Source organism: Palaemon carinicauda, chromosome 3, assembly GCF_036898095.1.
Source record: "Palaemon carinicauda isolate YSFRI2023 chromosome 3, ASM3689809v2, whole genome shotgun sequence".
In the NCBI taxonomy this organism is placed as follows: domain Eukaryota; kingdom Metazoa; phylum Arthropoda; class Malacostraca; order Decapoda; family Palaemonidae; genus Palaemon; species Palaemon carinicauda.
Genome location: NC_090727.1, coordinates 112218780 through 112238779, shown reverse-complemented (window position 1 = coordinate 112238779; position 20000 = coordinate 112218780). Strand labels below are relative to the sequence as shown.

Genomic DNA, 20000 nt, shown 5'->3' with positions numbered 1-20000 from the left:
GAATAAATCACACTATATTTCGGTCAATAAACATCGACCCTCTTCAGGATGTAAAGTACAAGTGAGGCTTACAGTGGAGAGTGACGGTTTATATATGAAAGCAAAAGGGTGTGTTCAATTGTTCTATAGTTGTTATAATTGCTGGAAGGATTAGCCAAATTTAATTACATTCAGGTGCGTGTTCTTATTGTTGAGCCGCTTGGAGGAAGTCTTGACCTCTGATGCATGTCTGGTGGCCGGTCTCCGTGGATTATCTTCTTAATGATAGGGTTGAGAAGAGTATTGTCCACTGTGTCAGCTTTCCATTGGCCCCCACATAGGTTCATTGTGTTTGATTGATTTATGATGGCTGATTCCAGGATTTTCCTTCTGTACGGACAGGTACTCTTAAAAAGCAAAGACGACTCACTCCAGTTAATCTGGTGCCCTAAATCCCTAAGGTGAATGAAAATCCCCGAGTTTTCATACCCATATCTAACAGATCTTTTGTGTTCGGATAATCTTTGAGATAGCGAACGGCCAGTTTGCCCAACGTACACTTTTTCACAATCCCTGCATGGTACTTTGTAAACGCCGGATTCTATCTCTCTTTTATTTTGATAAACATTAATAAGGGCGCTTCCTATGGTCTTTGGATATGAAAAAACAAAGGGGTTCTCAGTTTTTATATGATTTGTTATATTTTTAATACCTTCTATATATGGGAGTTTTATCTTATTTTTAAAATCTCTTTGGTTAGTAACATCATGATCTTTATAATATATCGTGTTGGCTTTGTTGATGGCCTTTTCTATGACATACGTCGGGTAGAATAGCTGGGCGAGTTGTTTACGGATGATTTCAAATTCTTTATTTAGGTAGGCTGGGGAACAAATTCTCAAACCTCTAAGAAATAGATTGCAAGCTACTCCAATTTTTACAGAAATGTCGTGATAACTAAAAAAATGAATGTAGGAAATAGAGAAAGTTGGTTTTCTATACACAGTAAAATTATACCCCGTCGATTCCCTTATAATTAGTATGTCCAAAAAAGCTAATTTTCCATCTTTTTCCCATTCAGTTTTAAATTTTATGCTAGGGACTAGGGAATTTAGATTATTGAAAAATATATTGAAATCTCCCCAGCTATCATCCCAATATGTGAAAATGTCATCCACATAGCGTTGCCAAACCATGTTTGTAGGTTTAATTGTTGTTAAAATTTCTGTTTCAAAGTATTCCATGTAGAGGTTAGCTAAAATTGGAGATAACGGGCTGCCCATACTACAACCAAATTTCTGTTTGTAAAAATTTCCATTGAAAGAGAAAACGTTATTTGACACGCTTAGTTTAATTAACTTAATTGTTTTTTCAATACCGAGGGGGAAGTGATCTTCGTAAGGGATTAATTTTTCCCTCAAGAAACCTAATACGTCGTTGATCGGGACCTTTGTAAATAGGGATTCTACGTCAAGACTCAAGAGTTTTACATTGTTTACCGGGATATTTAATCTATTGAATTTCCAGAAATTCAATAGATTAAATATCCCGGTAAACAATGTAAAACTCTTGAGTCTTGACGTAGAATCCCTATTTACAAAGGTCCCGATCAACGACGTATTAGGTTTCTTGAGGGAAAAATTAATCCCTTACGAAGATCACTTCCCCCTCGGTATTGAAAAAACAATTAAGTTAATTAAACTAAGCGTGTCAAATAACGTTTTCTCTTTCAATGGAAATTTTTACAAACAGAAATTTGGTTGTAGTATGGGCAGCCCGTTATCTCCAATTTTAGCTAACCTCTACATGGAATACTTTGAAACAGAAATTTTAACAACAATTAAACCTACAAACATGGTTTGGCAACGCTATGTGGATGACATTTTCACATATTGGGATGATAGCTGGGGAGATTTCAATATATTTTTCAATAATCTAAATTCCCTAGTCCCTAGCATAAAATTTAAAACTGAATGGGAAAAAGATGGAAAATTAGCTTTTTTGGACATACTAATTATAAGGGAATCGACGGGGTATAATTTTACTGTGTATAGAAAACCAACTTTCTCTATTTCCTACATTCATTTTTTTAGTTATCACGACATTTCTGTAAAAATTGGAGTAGCTTGCAATCTATTTCTTAGAGGTTTGAGAATTTGTTCCCCAGCCTACCTAAATAAAGAATTTGAAATCATCCGTAAACAACTCGCCCAGCTATTCTACCCGACGTATGTCATAGAAAAGGCCATCAACAAAGCCAACACGATATATTATAAAGATCATGATGTTACTAACCAAAGAGATTTTAAAAATAAGATAAAACTCCCATATATAGAAGGTATTAAAAATATAACAAATCATATAAAAACTGAGAACCCCTTTGTTTTTTCATATCCAAAGACCATAGGAAGCGCCCTTATTAATGTTTATCAAAATAAAAGAGAGATAGAATCCGGCGTTTACAAAGTACCATGCAGGGATTGTGAAAAAGTGTACGTTGGGCAAACTGGCCGTTCGCTATCTCAAAGATTATCCGAACACAAAAGATCTGTTAGATATGGGTATGAAAACTCGGGGATTTTCATTCACCTTAGGGATTTAGGGCACCAGATTAACTGGAGTGAGTCGTCTTTGCTTTTTAAGAGTACCTGTCCGTACAGAAGGAAAATCCTGGAATCAGCCATCATAAATCAATCAAACACAATGAACCTATGTGGGGGCCAATGGAAAGCTGACACAGTGGACAATACTCTTCTCAACCCTATCATTAAGAAGATAATCCACGGAGACCGGCCACCAGACATGCATCAGAGGTCAAGACTTCCTCCAAGCGGCTCAACAATAAGAACACGCACCTGAATGTAATTAAATTTGGCTAATCCTTCCAGCAATTATAACAACTATAGAACAATTGAACACACCCTTTTGCTTTCATATATAAACCGTCACTCTCCACTGTAAGCCTCACTTGTACTTTACATCCTGAAGAGGGTCGATGTTTATTGACCGAAATATAGTGTGATTTATTCATATTTCCTGTGTTTCTTTTATGGGCCTTTTTGAAAAAACATATATCTATATATTTATATATCTACTGTATCTCTCTCTCTCTCTCTCTCTCTCTCTCTCTCTCTCTCTCTCTCTCTCTCTCTCTCTCTCTATATATATATATATATATATATATATATATATATATACAGCATATGTATATATATATATATATATATATATATATACATATATATATATATCTATCTATCTATTTATCTATATATATATTATATATATATATATATATATATATATATATATATATATATATATATATATATATATATATATATATAAATATATATATATATATAATTTTCACCTCATACTTGGGATCGAACTCTTGCCCCTTTATATGAAAGGCCAGGTCGCTTCCAACCATGCCACCAAAGGCTCTTAAAGAAGTTGGAACCTAACTGCTACCTGCAGTTCAGAATGTACCTGGCAAAACATCAGTCTCTTACCAGCGAGTTTTCCCCGACTTCCCGGCCCACTAGGTGACACAATTGATAGCTTTTCAGTTGTTATTACCCCTGATGAGTCAATATGGATTAAAATCAGCACAATATCTTGTTCGAATGGAAAACAAATTTCTACCTCATACTTGGGATCAAACCCTAGCCCCTTCAAATGAAAGGCCAGGTCGCTTCCAACCATGTCACCAGAGGCTCTAAAAGAAGGCGGAACCTAACTGCTACTTGCAGTTCAGGATTTACCTGACGAAACATCAGTCTCTTACCAGCGAGTTTTCCCCGACTTCCCGGCCCACTAGGTGACACAATTGATAGCTTTTTAGTTGTTATTACCCCTAATGAGTCAATATGGATTAAAATCAACACAATATCATGTTCAAATAAAAATAAATTTCTACCTCACACTTGGGATCGAACCCTAGCCCTTTCAAATGGAAGGCCAGGTCGCTTCCAACCATGCCACCAGTTGGAAAAGCAGGATGCCATAAGCCCACGGGCCCCAACAGGGAAAATAACCCAGTGAGGGTCAGTGGCTACTTTCCTCTTGGTAAATGTAGAAGAGACTTTAGCTATGGTAAGCAGCTCTTATAGAAGAAGGACACTTCAAAATCAAACCATTGTTCTCTAGTCTTGGGCAGTGCCATAGCCTCTGTACCATGGTCTTCCACTGTTTTGGGTAGAGTTCTCTTGCTTGAGGGTGCCCTCGGGCACACTAATCTATGTTATTTCTATTCATCTTGTTTTTTGAAGTTTTAATAGTTTATATACGAAATATTTATTTTATTTTTGTTACTGTTCTTAAAATATTTTAATTTTTATTGTTAATTACTTAGCTTTTAGTTTGTTTATTTCCTGATTACCTTTCCTCACTGGGCTAATTTCCCTGTTGGAGCCCTTGAGCTTATAGCATCTTGCTTTTCCAACTAAGGTTGTAGCTTAGCAAGTAATAATAATAATAATAATATCCTTGACAGTCACATTGCTAGTAACTCAACACACAGCTTTTGTAGGCCGCAGACCATGCTTGGCAAGATTTAGCGAGGTTTTAGGGTTTCCTTATTTGTGTACTAACATACATAGTAAGGAAGCCCCCGGTAAGGCCAAAAAGCCAGATTAGCAGGGATATCTACCTCCCTAATTGGTGAGTCAACCCCTATAGATAGCATTGGTTTGTATTCCAGTTACAGAACAAATGACAAATTGGGAAGTAATTTGTATTTTTCCTAACGATACAAACCTGTAGCTATTTATACAAAGTTGCCTGCCAACCCTGCCCTCTTCAAAGTCTTACCTCCAAACAAAGTGAAGCGCAATCACTGGTGTATGAGTGAGAGGGGTAGCTAGCTACATCACTACCCCCTGCTAACTAGCGGAATATTTAGTTAACCCTTGCTAAATTTTAATGGCTCGTCCTTTCAGCTTCGCCGAAAGTAATACCCCTATAAATAGCTAGAGGTATGTATCGTTAGGGAAAATACAAATTACTTCCAAATTTGTCATGTTAGAGCATTTAGAAAATGGGAAATAGCAAATTCTTTTGATGAAAGTGAATATGATGCTTTATATGAAGATAAGGAATAGGATGAAAGTATTATACTTGAAAAATGATCAATATGATGACTGCTTTGTTAATGAAAAATTCAAAGACTTTTTTAACGATATGAACACAGAGACAGACTTTTTATTTTAGTTTATTTATAGTTTTATGCATTTTTTCATTTTAGTAATTATTTATCTTTGTATGCTAAAATAAAAATACTAATAGAAGTAATAATTATTTATTTTAGTGAGTACAACAAAATATATAGGTATTTTTCCATAGACTGAAGTCTTGAAGTCTCGTTCAGCGAAATGTAATCAATGGAAAAGATGCATATTCTGTGTGTTTGTATTTTATGATACGATATCGGTATGTGGATATTACATTAACTAATATTGGATATACTGTAAAGTAAAAAATTAGTTTTATGAAAATGAGGTTTATTTTATATACAGCTGTACTTTTTGACCAGTAAATAGATATATAGATTTGTTTATAGCATAGCCATGGCCAGTAGTACATAGTCTAATTCTTATGTATGATGTGACTACCTTAAATTAGCTTCAAAATTAGGTTTTCAGAAATCACATGATACCCAAGTGTATCATCATCATCTCCCCTGACGCCTATTGATGCAAAGGGCCTCAGTTAGATTTTGTCAGTCGTCTCTATCGTGAGCTTCTAATTCAAAACTTCTCCATTCATCATCTACTTTGTGCTTCATAGTCAACAGCCATGTAGGCCTGGGTCTTCTAATTCTTACAGTGCCTTTCGGAGCCCAGCTGAACATTTGGTGAACTGATCTCTCTTGGGGAATGCGAAGAGCATGCCCAAACCATCTCCATCTACCCCTCATCATGATCTCTTCCACATATGGCACTCAAGTAATCTCTCTTATAGTTTCATTTCTAATCCTGTCCTGCCATTTAAGTCCCAATATCCTTCTGAGGGCTTTGTTCTCAAATCTACCAAATTTATTGGAGATTGTTTCATTGTCATACCATGACTCATGTCCATAGAGTTACACCGATCTCACTAAACTGATATATAGTCTGATTTTTATATGTAATTTCAGGCGATTTGATATCCAAACTGCTTAACCTATCCATTGTCTGATTTGCTTTTTTTTAATCTTTCACTAAATTCTAATTCTAAAGACTCTCTTATCATCATTATTATTATCATTATTATTATTATTATTATTGGTATTATTATTACTTGCTAAACTACAACCCTAGTTGGAAAAGCAGGATGCTATATGCCCAGGGGCCCCAACAGAGAAAATAGCCCAGTGAGGAAAAGAAATAGGAAATATAAAATATTTCAAGAACAGTAACAACAGTAAAATAAATATTTCCTATATAAACAATAAACACTTTAACACAACAAAACAAGAGGAAGATAAAATAGATAGAATAGTGTGCCCGAGTGTACCCTCAAGCAAGAGAACTCTTAACACAAGAGTCAATGGAAGACCATGGTAGTTCCTAAATACTTAAATGATTCTACCTCATTAATCCTTTCTCCTTCCAATGATATTTCATCTTCCATTGCATACTCCATTCTCATCATCTGTCTTTATTCTATTTATCTTCAGCCCAACCTCGTGTGAGATTTCATGCATTTTGGTAAGCAAGCATTGCAAATCGTGTGGTGTTCTGCTAACAAGGACAAGCATCATCAGCATACTCTCGATCTGCTAAATTCCTATCACCAATCCAGCTCAATACTTCTTCACCATCTCTGACTGTTCTACGCATTACAAAATCCATGAGGAGGATAAACAACATAAGTGACAACTCATTCCATTGGAGTACTTTGTTGTTCACTGGAAATTCATTTGATAAGACTCCATTAACGCTGCACTTGCTATGCTCATGAACAGACTTAATCAAATTTATATATTTGATAGGAATTCCATAATATTGCAGGACTCCACAAAATTGGCAGGTGCACACTATCAAATGCTTTTTCATAGTCCACAAATGCCATCAAAGGTGGATTGCTGTATTCTACACATTGCTGTACAACATGTCTCAAAATGAAAATTTTGTTCAGTGTAACTTCTACCTTTTCTAAATCCTGGTTGTTCATCTCTGTGTATACAGTAAATTTTTTATGTTATGCAATTGCAAAACATTTGCAATACATTTTAAACCTTTGATCTAAGTAATCACAGTGTCATGCAGCAGGTGTATACTTTATTTTTCTTTGTGACTTACGTAAAGCAACAAAAAACTTCAGCAGGGATTGCCTTTGTAAACAAAGCACAATGAAGGTTTAAAGGTTACTCATGGGCAGCAGGGGCAAGGGACTGGACAATGTCCTAGAGATTGGCCATATATGGTAAACAGTACTGTACATATAAGTGCCAAAGCCCCTCTCCACCCAAACAAGGACCAAGAGTGGTCCTTTGCTAGACATGCTAGTCTCATGAAGTAATGAATTTTAATTAAGATTCCTTCAGAGTTAGGTCTTTTATATGAATAATAGGATTTCTTTTTTAAAGAATATAATTGTAGTGTACTTTATTTCAGTAGATTAAAAACTAATTGTATATTTATTGCAGGTTTGTTAACTGCTGTTGAGGAGGCTGTCTTAGCATTGGCATCTACTTTTTATGGACTTTCCCCAGTTCATGGTCAAGTTCTTAGAAGTAATGTCAGGTATTCTTGTGTCCGAGCTATCCAAGCAACAAGACAGTTGTTGAAGATCATTAAGGATGAAGGCTGTCATGCAGTGTAAGCATGGTTTTCTTAATGCATATTTGTTCCTACATGGATACAAACCTTAGCCATTTGATTGGGATAAGATTTTTGGGTATGGCAACATTGTATGATTGTGCCATGTCCCTACTAACACTTTGGTGAGATAATGCTTGCATATACAGTCAGACCTCGATTATCACGATAGTTAGGTTACACAGACAACTGCGATAAGCAAAAATTCTCTAATAAATGTTACATTAGGGTGGGCTAACTCCTAACCTAAAAAGTCACTGCCTCTTGCTACAAGTGAGTGGCCAAGCTGATGATTAACACAGTAAATACTGCCTAATAGTTTTAATTTGGTTTCTACAACAGTTTATAATAATTTGTACAGTGTACAGAAGATTTGCACACATGTACACTATTTACTGGACACAGTAAGGTTACAGTACATTATTGTGCTAAGGTAAAGTTTACCGAGCCGTCATTATCCCCTTACTGTTCCGTATACCAAAAGTTATTCCTGTCTAGTAATACTCTACTGTAACCTAATGCTCACTGATACTGTAGTGTATATTACTGTAATATTACTACAGTACAACTTAAGGGGACCGTCCAGCATGCCTTGAATTTTTTTTTCTAATTATTCAAAATACACAATTTCTCTATATATATTTTAGACATATATGATACCTTCATCAAATAAAAATTCAAGTCATTTGATCATAAACTTTTTGTTATATTAGCAAAAATCATGATTTTAAAAAAGAATTTTAGGTACATTTTTCTCCACTAATATGATGCTGTAGTGGTTTGCTGACTGTGGCCATATATAGCACGCAGACTGCCTAGTGTCCGAATGCAGACCACACTCCAATGTTCACTACACAAAAAAGGTAAAACGGTGGAAAACCAAAAATTTGAATAACAGGTCAAGAGAATTTGGCACTCGGCACCACCCCTTGATTTTATACTGGGCAAAAGGACCCTGCTAGAACCTCACTTCCCTATTATTTATCCTGCTTGGAGCTTGCTGAATAAACAGGTAGCATGACCGCTGACTCATTTCTGGGAAAATGAGCAGTATACATGAATAGCTTGTATCTCAGGTTAGATTTTATAAAGGAAACAAATAATACCAAACATAATGGGTGGCTGAGAAGGGGACACAATGGTGTAAGGTACTGGAATGAAATGTTGTCTTCATAAAAACAAGAAAAATATTTATTTGAAAAGGAAAAAAAAAATTATATCATTCCTGAGAGAAAAGCAAAAAAAATTCAATCCTCAGTGTTACACCCAGAGGGGAGGGCTGAATAGCATATCAAATACACTGTAGCAAGTTCCTAACACTATGCTACAAACATCTACATGTTAAAGTACAAAATAAATGCCATCATATGTACGTTGCTGTTCACAATTGATGCTACAAACTAGGCCAACTTGATGAGTACTAGTTCAATAATCATCTTTAAATGTCTAAATTTGTTTCACTGCATCATTGATGAGAATCTATTCAGTACTGAATCACCATATCAAGTTCACAGTTATAACATCTCGGAATGTTCACGTCACTCCAAGAATTCTATGGGTTAACAGGATACCCAAAGTATGTCTGATATACATACGTTCCCGCAGTCCACTGGCTGGGCTATTTCGCAGCAGTTCAGGTCAAATCCCTCACACTTGGGAATTTCTGTCAACATAAATTGTCAAATGTGTGCAGTATGCTTTTTTTTCTTGATAAAGCAATACAATTATTTGTACCTCTACTTTGTCCAACTCTAGTTTCCACTTCAAACCCTACAGGGAGTAGGGCGTGCTGCAAAAAAGGGAATATCATTAGACAAAGTTGAAGGACCAAAATATAAAAATACATAAAAAAAATGTGCAAGCATAATAAAAAAATAATTTGTATTTTTCTTTAACTTTATTAGTTTAATATTTTCCACATTCCCCCCCCCAGATCTTTGGTCCACTCAACATTGTCTCACGACTAGCAACAACGTCCTACACCAACCTCATACATTCAAGGTCAAAATTGTTTTACCTTACACAAATAAATTCAGTAAAAAGGTAGGATGATCAACAAAAAAGATTTAATTCATCATCCGTCCCTTCAGCTACTTAACAAATTATATGTATTATATTAGGTACATTATTTAACAGTTTCATGATATAACAAAATGCAATAGGAAAAGACGATAAACTATCAGACACAATGAAGATACAGTACTTAACTAAAAATTAGATTTTCATCTATTCCTCCCAACAATGCTCCAATACCATACAATATAAAAATTTGCATTATTTACAGATACAGTAGCTTTTCAGTATTACAGGTATACTGTCATGAATTATCAAGAAAAAAATTTCCATTCATTGCAGTGCAAAATCAATTTAAAAGAATACAAAACTTATTGATTTTGGACTACAAGTGTTACAGGATAATAAAAATATGTTGAATCTAATATAACTGTCACGGTCAAGGTCAATTTATAGTACAACAATTATTGCAACCATTACCCAAACCGTGACTAAATAAAGATTTCCTCACACAACGTGTCCCATTAGACAGCCTTTCAACTACCCCAATGTGGGAATCAAAACATGATATAAAAAAATTGCAATGACTATCAAAACTTCCTATAAAAACTGTTCAAAGATTAATTCAGTGGGAGATTTATAGTTCTGAATTAATCTTTGAACAGTTTTTATAGAGGAAACATTGATTCATTGTGCTTGCTATTTTTTGCCTCGTCTCTTGTGAGAATTTATTATTCTAACCTTCTTTCAACCATGCCTTCTGAGGAGTTGAAGTACTAGTGATATTGCAGAGAGGAGGATGATGATGTCCATAGAATTGAAACGTGAATTGATTAAGAAATGTAAAGGACTTGGCTAAGGTGTATGAATGTTCAACGGTTACAATCTGCATAATTTTGAAGCAGAAAGAATCTCTCAAGATTATAATGCCAGCCAAAGTTTTTAAGATTATTTCAAAGAACCGAACATTTGTTCATAAAAAAAAATTATAAAAGTAATCTAAAAAATAAAAAAAAATGTGAAGTAACGTTTAAGTTTATGGTTACGTACATAGTGTTAAGTATTGATATAAAAAACTTCCCTTCCATCCTCCTCAGTCAATCTCCTCTACCTTCCCCCTCCGCCACCATCTTCATAAGCTCAAGTCATTTTATCTCCAACATAAGTACACTGTAAAAAAACTTTATATCTTTATATTCTCCATCTACTGTAATATGTCTTTATACAATATTTGTTACTTAGAAATGTATTTTCCTCATTTAATAGCATGAAACATAAGAATATAGGGTGTTGTTTTGAGTGTTGGAACTGATTAAGGGTATTTTAAATATATTTAATTGTAAAAATTTATTTGAAATGCGAGCAAATTGAGATATGAGCTCTCGCCCGGAACAAATTGAACTCGTAAGTGAGCCGCTGTGAGCGTTAACACTGTATCATCCATTAGTACACTATCATCCATTAGTACAAATGGAATAAGAAAGAGCTCCTAAAGGTTTTAAAGTTTAAAGGTAGCTCATGATTGGTAGAGGCAGCAGTGACGCCTGAGAGACTGACCATATATAGCTTACATTGATCAGTGCCCAAGCTCCCTTTCCACCCAAGCTAAGACCAGAGAGGGACAGGTAACGGTTATTGATGACTCAGTAGGTTGACCTATAGGCTCCCACAAACTCCCCATCCAAAGCTTACAAGGAACTATTGAGCATCTTGACGAGGTCTCAAACCCCAGTCCAGCAGATCACCAGGCACGGATGTTTCCAGTAGGGTACCACAACCCTTTTTTTCTCTTGAGTTTGTGTGAGAATTGGACAAACACTTTCACAAGGGATGAGGCGACCACCCCAGTTTCATTTGCACAAAGGCAGAATATTGGATCTACCCTAGCCTTTCGGAAGAACTTGCCAGGGATTTGGCTATCGAAAGCAGCTGTGTGCAAGGGTCAGATCACCTTCACAGTCCACAACTTTGGGAATGCAACCATGTCACTGGGCACCTTTACCATAGGACCTGCGGTGGCTGCCTAACGGGCTGTTTAGCAAGCCAAACTCCCTCACAAGAGAAAAAGCAATGCATCTAAGTTAGTGGTTGTGCTGTCAGTCTAAGATGAGTGAGAATATCTGACTTGTTCTTCCTCTTCCTTCCCCTTTCCTGGGGTGCTGAAGTCACGCTGTTATGTCTCTGGAATGGGTGGTGTTGCAGGTAAACTTCACTACTGGGTCACTTTCCTGCCACCAGCCTTTAACTACCAACACCTCATAAATCTTAACAGCTAGGTTCCAGGCTTCAGCTATGCTGAAAGTAGGCTATGCTCCGAGTAAAGGACTCAGGCTTGTATAGTTAGAAAAAATACAAATTTTAAAATTTCTGATAGTGAAGTGTTGTCATAAAATAAATATGAGAAATAAAGAAATAAAAGTTGGAGATACAGTAAATTATCTAGATAACTTGTGTAACTAATTTTAGGAAAGTCAAATGTAGATGTGTTGATGATTGTGTAAATTATATGGAAAGAGAAAAATGACAGGAGATTTAAATAGTAATGGGTTTAGGAAGTATGATAGTGTTAGCACAAATAAGCCTTAATGCCCAAGAGGTATGAGAATTGGTGAAAGGCGGGAAAGTAATTCCTCGGTAAGTTAGGGTCTACGCTGTGCAGATGATCATTGTAACTTTGTATTTTTTAAAATCTTTCTCTAGAAAGTCAAGCTTTTTGAGTGTTTGTAATACACATTCTCAAAGTATTTATCTTCTGCTTATATCATTTGCCTCTTATGGGATAAAAGTGCCTTTTCTCTGGTTTATGTATGTTATTTCTGGAATGAAGTTATTTTGTTTTTATATTTATTTATCTCAAATAATTAATGTTAATTTTTGGGTGTCCTTTTAATTTATTCTGATTTTTATGTCAGTGCTGATCAAGTAAGGGTGAAGACACCATCATTTTAAACTGATATACTGTTCAAATTGGTTGAAGAGTATAAAGCTGCAATTTAATTAGTCATAAATTAAGAGAAGTTATTGCTAAAATTTAACAAATTATTGCAGAGGAGAAAGATATCGGCAATCTACGGGCATAGTTTGGCAAGGATGTGAAAAATTGGAGAAATGTCATCGGGACAACAAATCTATGGTTCTTTCAGATCTTCAGGGACAAAACCTTCTGATTACTGATGCTTTAAATGAAATATTGGAAGTGAGTAATGATTTGATAATGTTTTCAGTTTGTTTAATAGAACATAGTACATTACCAAATCCCAAATTGATATTTGTCTGGTGTAGAGTTCATTTATTATTATAATTATTATTATTACTTGCTAGGCTACAATCCTAGTTGGAAAAGCAGGATGCTATAAGCCCAGGGGCTCCAACAGGGAAAATAGCCCAGTGAGGAAAGGAAACAAGGAAAAATAAAATATTTTAACAGTAACAACATTAAAACAAATATTTCCTATATAAACTATAAAAACTTTAACAAAACAAGAGAAATGAGATAGAATAGTATGCCCAAGTGTACCCTCAAGCAGGAGAACTCTAACCCAAGACAGTGGAAGGCCATGGTACAGAGGCTATGGCACTACATAAGACTAGATAACAATGGTTTGATTTTGGAGTGTCCTTCTCCCAGAAGAGTTGCTTACCATAGCTAAAGAGTCTCTTCTACCCTTACCAAGAGGAAAGTGGCCACTGAACGATTACAGTGCAGTAATTAACCCCTTGAGAGCGAAAGAATTGTTAGGTGATCTTTGTGTTGTCGGGTGTATGAGGACAGAGGAGAATATGTAAAGAATAGGACAGACTATTCTGTGTAAGTGTAGGCAAAAGGAAAATGAACCATAACCAGAGAGAAGGATCCAATGTACAGTAGTACTGCTGGCCAGTCAAAAGACCCATAACATTCTCGCGGTAGTATTTCAACAGGTGGCTGGTGCCCTGGCCAACCTGCTACCTAAATGCTGTTGAAATGTTTTCATTTTCTTTAAATTATTGCCATGATATTTCAATTTAAGCCTCATTTGTTTGTTAGGAATTTTTCTTTTGCAGGAAATTTCTATACAGTATATGCTTATGTTTTGGTTATTATGTGTCTTTGCCTCAAATTTCATTTGAATATAATTTTGTATATCACATTTTAGGAAATTGATTTTACCCTATTCCTTTATGAGACAAGCAGTGAAAGATATTTATGATTTTTATGAATAGAACTTACCTGGCAGTTATATATATATAGCTGCTGAGTCTCTGACTGCGGCAGAATTTAATCGAAAATCGCGGCAACAGCCTTGTGGTGGTTGTGTGGTTAGATGGTTAACAACCCTTACAGGGTGGTACTTGGAATCATTCCCATTTTCTGTTCCTCAGATTATCTCTGCCGGCCGGATCGACAACATCGTTGGTCCGCCTTTCAGAGTTTTTCGGATCGCTTTCCCTTCATCGCCTTTTTGGACTTCGTTTTTGGTGAAGTACACTGTGTTGGGATTTGTCAATCGTGTTGTTTTTGATTTTTGTCTTTTTTCCTTTATTATCATGAGTGAGAAAATTCATTATCGTGTTTGTGCGAATGATATTTGCAAGGTGAGGTTGCCGAAACTTTCGGTTGACCCTCACACTCTCTGTATGGGTTGCAGGGGGTTTGAATGTGCTTTAGATAATAAGTGCAAGGAATGCGAGGTTTTAAGTGATAATGATTGGTTAGCTATGCAGCGCTATGTGCGCAAACTTGAGATTGATTGAGTTAGAAGAGCTAAATCAAAGTCAAAGTCTGCTAGTGAGCCTAGCTTAGATTTATCTATTGACCCTTTGCTTGTAACCCCTTTGGAAGGTATTCCTTCCCCAAATGTAGTGACTCCTGCCCCTTCTACAGGACCTGTGCCTACGGATGACCCTGGGTATGCTAAATTAGCTGCTGAATTGGAGGCCATTAAAGTACAGTTGGAGGCCTTTAAAGGTAAGGGTGTAGGTGAAATTAGTGCTTGTGAAAGTGCAGTGGAAGTGGCGACTGATCGAATCTGTCATACCCCTAGGTCTAGACCTCTACCAAGCTCCCAGGACCAAGGGAGAAGGTACGTCGAAAGCCGAAAGGGGGTGAGAGGTGCTTATCCTCGGTCAGTCGTCGCCTCAGACAGTCCTGTTGCGATCTCTCAGGCTTCTCTTGACCGCCGTAGGAAAGGCGTGTTGGATACGTTTGTGTCTTCGCCTGATCGTTCTCCCAGACGTAATTGGCGTTACGAATCAAGACCAATGAAGAGAGGGTGGAACCAGGACGTGCAGTCTCGCTCTCCCTCTCCCGGTTCGAGTAGCAGAGACCCTGATCCTTCGGAAGACGATTTCGATGTTCCTGTTAAAAGGGCGAAACAGAGAGTCCTTAGCCCATTTAATCCTGCTAGACTCCCTGCTTCTTCTGCCAGCGCTCCCAGTCAAGCCGTACGACAACTGCCGTCTTCGGCACCGCGAGAGCCAGCGGAGGTTGCTGAAGCTTTCATGGTTGTTATGCAGGAACAACTTTCATCGTTAGTTAAAGCTTTCAGCCACCCTTCTCAGTCCGTCAGACGTAAGGACGTCTCTTTGCCTGTTAAGAGATCTTCTTCTAAGAGAGATTTTAGTATCTCTCCCAAGAAACCTCTGCGCACTTCGTCGGCCGTACGACAACGTACACCCTCTTCATCGGCACGCTGCCAGGAATTTCCTTCCCCCCTCTCCCGCCGCCAGGACGATACTGCCTCTCGTTCTCGGCGCCGTGACGATTCCGTTTCCCTTTCGAAACGCCTGGACGTTACTGCCTCGTTTCTTAGGAAACAGGATGAATGCAGTCTGCATTTTCAAGGCGACGGCAGCCTGCATTTTCAAGGCGACGGCAGCCTGCATCTTCAGGACGCTTCCGTTTCTCGTCATCGTGACGATACTGCCTCTCGTCATTGTGACGATACCGCTTCTCGTCATCGTGACGATACCGCCTCTCGCCGACTGGATGTTACCGGCGCTCGGCGCCAGGATTCAAACAGCTCTCGCTGCCAGACTGCTGGCAGCCCAACTCTTCGGGATGTTATCCTTGAGCAGGACCTCGAAGATATTTCGGAAGAGGAAGAAAAACCTGCCGACTCTTCTAGCGATTACAAGGTTCTTTCTCGCTCTCTTTTGGAACTTTATGGGGAGGAATTTCAACCTTCGGCCCCTCGTTCTCCTCAGTCTCAATTTACCAGGAAGAAAGCTACTAAGTCTTCGGCCTTCATCAAAATGAAACTTTCAATTTTGGCCAGGAAAGCTCTCGCTAAAGTGGATGATTGGACGAAGGAACGGAGACAAGCTGTCAAGACCACCTTTTCTTTTCCACCGTCCCGGCTCGCTTCCAAGGCCGGTATGTGGTATGAGACAGGGGAACCTTTGGGGTTAGGAGTGCCTTCCTCCTCCCAAGGTGACTTCTCGGCTCTTGTGGACTCGGCAAGAAGGCATGCTTTAAACTCTGCCAAGGTGATGTGGTCCATGTCGGAGCTTGATCACCTCGTCAAGGGAATTTTCAGGGTTTTCGAGGTTTTCAGCTTCCTGGACTGGTCTCTCGGGACTCTGGCCAGGAAGTCTGAACTCCTGGAGGACACGAAGGACCTGATGAGTATCATGTCCTGCATGGACAAAGGTCTAAGGGATGGAGCTAATGAATTGGCTTCCCTTTTCTCAGCAGGGGTCTTAAAGAAGAGGGCCTTTTGTGCTCCTTTACCTCTAGATCTGTGACTGTTGCCCAGAAGTCGGAGCTACTTTACGCCCCTTTTTCACGTCATCTTTTTCCTGAAGCTCTGGTCAGAGATATCTCCCTTTCTCTGGCTCAGAAGGCTACTCAGGACCTTTTGTCTTGGTCGGCTAGAAAGACCTTACCTGTTGCTCCTGCTCCTCTGAAGAAGGAGGAGAAGAAGTTTCAACAGCCCTTTCGGGGCAGGATCTCCTCGAGAGCGGATTTTAGGGGGAGAAGACAAGAGTCAGGGCCAAGGACCAGCAGGGGTGCGTTTAGGCCCCGGTCCAAAAAATGAGATAGAAGTCCTCCAGACACCAGTAGGGGCAAGACTGTCTCGTTTTTGGCAGTCTTGGGAAAGGAGAGGGGCGGACACCTGGTCCCTCTCAGTCGTCAAGGAAGGTTACAAGATCCCCTTTTTAAAGAAACCACCTCTCTCAGACTCTCCCCTGGCCTTAGTGGCTCAGTACACCGACGCGGGGAAACGAGAGGCTCTTCTGGAGCTAGTCGACCAGATGTTGGTCAAGGGAGCAATAGAGCCAGTTCAAGACCTCGCCTCCCCAGGCTTTTACAATCGCCTGTTTCTGGTTCCCAAGAACTCGGGTGGATGGAGACCAGTCCTAGATGTCAGCTCTCTGAACGCCTTCGTGGAGAAAACAAAGTTCTCCATTGGAGACGACTCAGTCAGTGCTGGCTGCAGTTCGTCCAGGAGACTGGATGGTTTCTCTCGACCAGCAGGACGCTTATTTTCACGTCCCCATTCATCCGTCTTCGAGGAGATATCTGAGGTTTGTGTTCCAGGGCAAGTGCTTCCAGTTCAGGGCACTTTGCTTCGGTCTCAGCACAGCTCCCCAAGTTTTCACCAGACTTATGGCGAATGTGGCAGGCTGGTTACACCAGGAGGGGATAAGGGTCTCCTTCTATCTAGACGACTGGCTGATCCGGTCACAGTCGAAAGAGAAATGTCTGGAGGACCTAATGAAAACTTATACGATCACTCAGGACCTGGGACTCATCGTCAACTGGGGGAAGTCTCAGACCGAGCTGAATCAGACTATTCTCTATTTGGGGATAGTTCTGAATTCAGTTCTTTTTCAGGCTTCTCCCTCCCAGAAGAGGCAGAGCAGGTGCCTGGACAAAGTCAAAGACTTTTTGAGGAAGCAGGAATGCTCAGCGAAGGAGTGGATGAGTCTGCTGGGAACTCTATCCTCCCTGGAGCAGTTTGTCCCTTTGGGGAGACTGCACCTAAGGCCTCTGCAACACTTACTCGCAAAGGTTTGGAACAGAAAGATCCAGGAGGACACTTTTTCTTTTCCCATTCCGACAGAGATCAAGGATCTTTTAATGTGGTGGCTGGACCCAGCTCTGTTGGGAAAAGGGATCTCCTTGTTCAAGAAGAACCCCGACCTAGTGTTATTCTCAGACGCGTCCGAGTCAGGCTGGGGAGCAACACTAGGGAACAAAGAGGTCTCAGGTATTTGGGAAGGGAGTCAGGTCAGTTGGCATATCAACAGGAAGGAATTGATGGCCATTTTGTTAAGGCTCAAGGCCTTCAAAACCTCGGTGTCGGGAAAGACTGTGGAGATCAATTCCGACAACACCACAGCTCTCGCGTACATAAGGAAGCAAGGGGGAACTCACTCCCTCTCCCTGTTCTCAACTGCGAGAGAGCTTCTCCTCTGGGCGAACGAGAACGAGACCCAGCTGTTGACAAGGTTTGTTCAAGGGCAGAGAAACATCAGGGCAGACATGCTCAGCAGGAGGGGACAGGTCCTTCCTACAGAGTGGACTCTCAACCCGCATGTCTGTCGGAGCCTCTGGAAGTTGTGGGGCAGACCAGTAATAGACCTTTTCGCCTCCGGTCTAAACAAGAGGATCCCCAACTACTGCTCCCTAGTCCCGGACGAGGAAGCTGTTGCAGTGGACGCCTTCTTGATGGATTGGACGGGGCTGGACATGTATGCCTTTCCCCCGTTCAAGATCATCAATCTGGTTGTCAGGAAGTTCGCTCTCCTCGATTCGGGACGAATGACCCTAGGGGCTCCATTCTGGCCTGCGAGGGAATGGTTCACCGAAGTGGTAGGGTTACTGATGGACTTTCCAAGAAGACTCCCGGCAAGTCCAGATCTTCTCAGACAACCCCACTTCGAGAGATTTCACCAAAACCCCCTCGTTCTCAATCTGACTGCCTTCAGACTGTCGAGAAGCTCGTTAGATCTCGAGGCTTTTCGGCACAAGCGGCGAAAGCTATTGCCAGGGCAAGGAGGATCTCTTCACAAAGAGTCTACCAGTCAAAGTGGGAGACCTTTAGAGCTTGGTGCAGGAGGCGCAAGGTTTCCTCGTCCTCTACCTCTCTGAGCCAGATTGCAGACTTTCTTTTGTACCTCAGGCAGGATGCTAAGCTGGCTGTATCTACCATTAAAGGATACAGGAGCATGCTCTCAACCGTCTTTAGGCATAGAGGCTTAGAGTTATCTCAGAATAAGGACTTGCAGGACCTCATTAGGTCTTTTGAGACAACGAAGCAGGTGCACTTAAGACCCCCTTCTTGGAACCTGGATGTGGTGCTTAAGTTTTTGTGCTCCAGGAAGTTTGAGGCTATCTCGCAAGCTTCTCTGCGAGATGTGACTAAGAAAACCCTCTTCCTTTTGTCTCTAGCGACTGCCAGGAGGATCAGCGAGGTCCAGGCAATCGAGAAGCGTGTAGGCTTCACCCTAAATGGAGCGGTTTGTTCCTTGAGGTTCGACTTTCTCGCCAAGAATGAGAACCCTTCGAAACCCTGGCCTAGGACTTTTGAAGTCCCTAACCTCACGAATCTAGTAGGTCAGGAACAGGAAAGCCTCCTCTGCCCGGTTAGGGCTCTCAAGGCTTATTTGGCCCACACTAAGAGCGTGAGGGGTGCTTCCAACTCCTTATGGTGTTCAGTGAAGGATCCTCAAAAACCCCTGTCAAAGAACGCTTTGTCCTTTTTCCTGAGGGAAACTATTAGGGAAGCCCACCTCTTTTAGGAGGAAGAAAACTTCGCCCTGTTAAAAGTACGGGCTCACGAAGTAAGGGCCATTGCTGCTTCGCTGGCATACCGGAAAAATATGTCAGTTAAGCAGATCATGGACGCAACGTTCTGGAGGAGCAACTCTGTCTTCGCTTCTCATTACCTCAGAGAGGTAAGAGTGGACTATGACAAGTGTTATACCTTGGGCCCATACGTAGCTGCGGCTTCTGTATTAGGCAAAGGAGTTACTACCCCCACTCAACCTTAGTTTATGTACTTGTATATGGGTTTGTGTTTTTTATGGTTGTCTGAGGTCCTCGTCCTGTGGTACGGTTCCCTCAGTCCAGATAGATAGTTTATATCTATTTCTGCAAGGTTAGATGGTTAGCTTTAGTAAGGTTGCAGGTTTTTTATATGGGAAGGTAGTTTTCTGAAGTCTAGTCAAGTTGTTGGTCCTACCCCTTTGACAGACTCGATTGAGTTGTTTGCA

General features: G+C 39.8%; 1 protein-coding gene across 1 annotated transcript in view; it reads left to right on the top strand.

The window, feature by feature from the left end:
• LOC137638407 (cyclin-D1-binding protein 1 homolog) overlaps nucleotides 1-20000 on the top strand; it is a 263747-nt gene that overhangs the window by 131538 nt on the left and 112209 nt on the right. The window contains exons 4-5 of the mRNA XM_068370457.1: nucleotides 7613-7784; nucleotides 12846-12993. Of these exons, the coding sequence (XP_068226558.1) occupies nucleotides 7613-7784; nucleotides 12846-12993 (320 nt within the window). The remainder of the gene's footprint in view (nucleotides 1-7612; nucleotides 7785-12845; nucleotides 12994-20000) is intronic.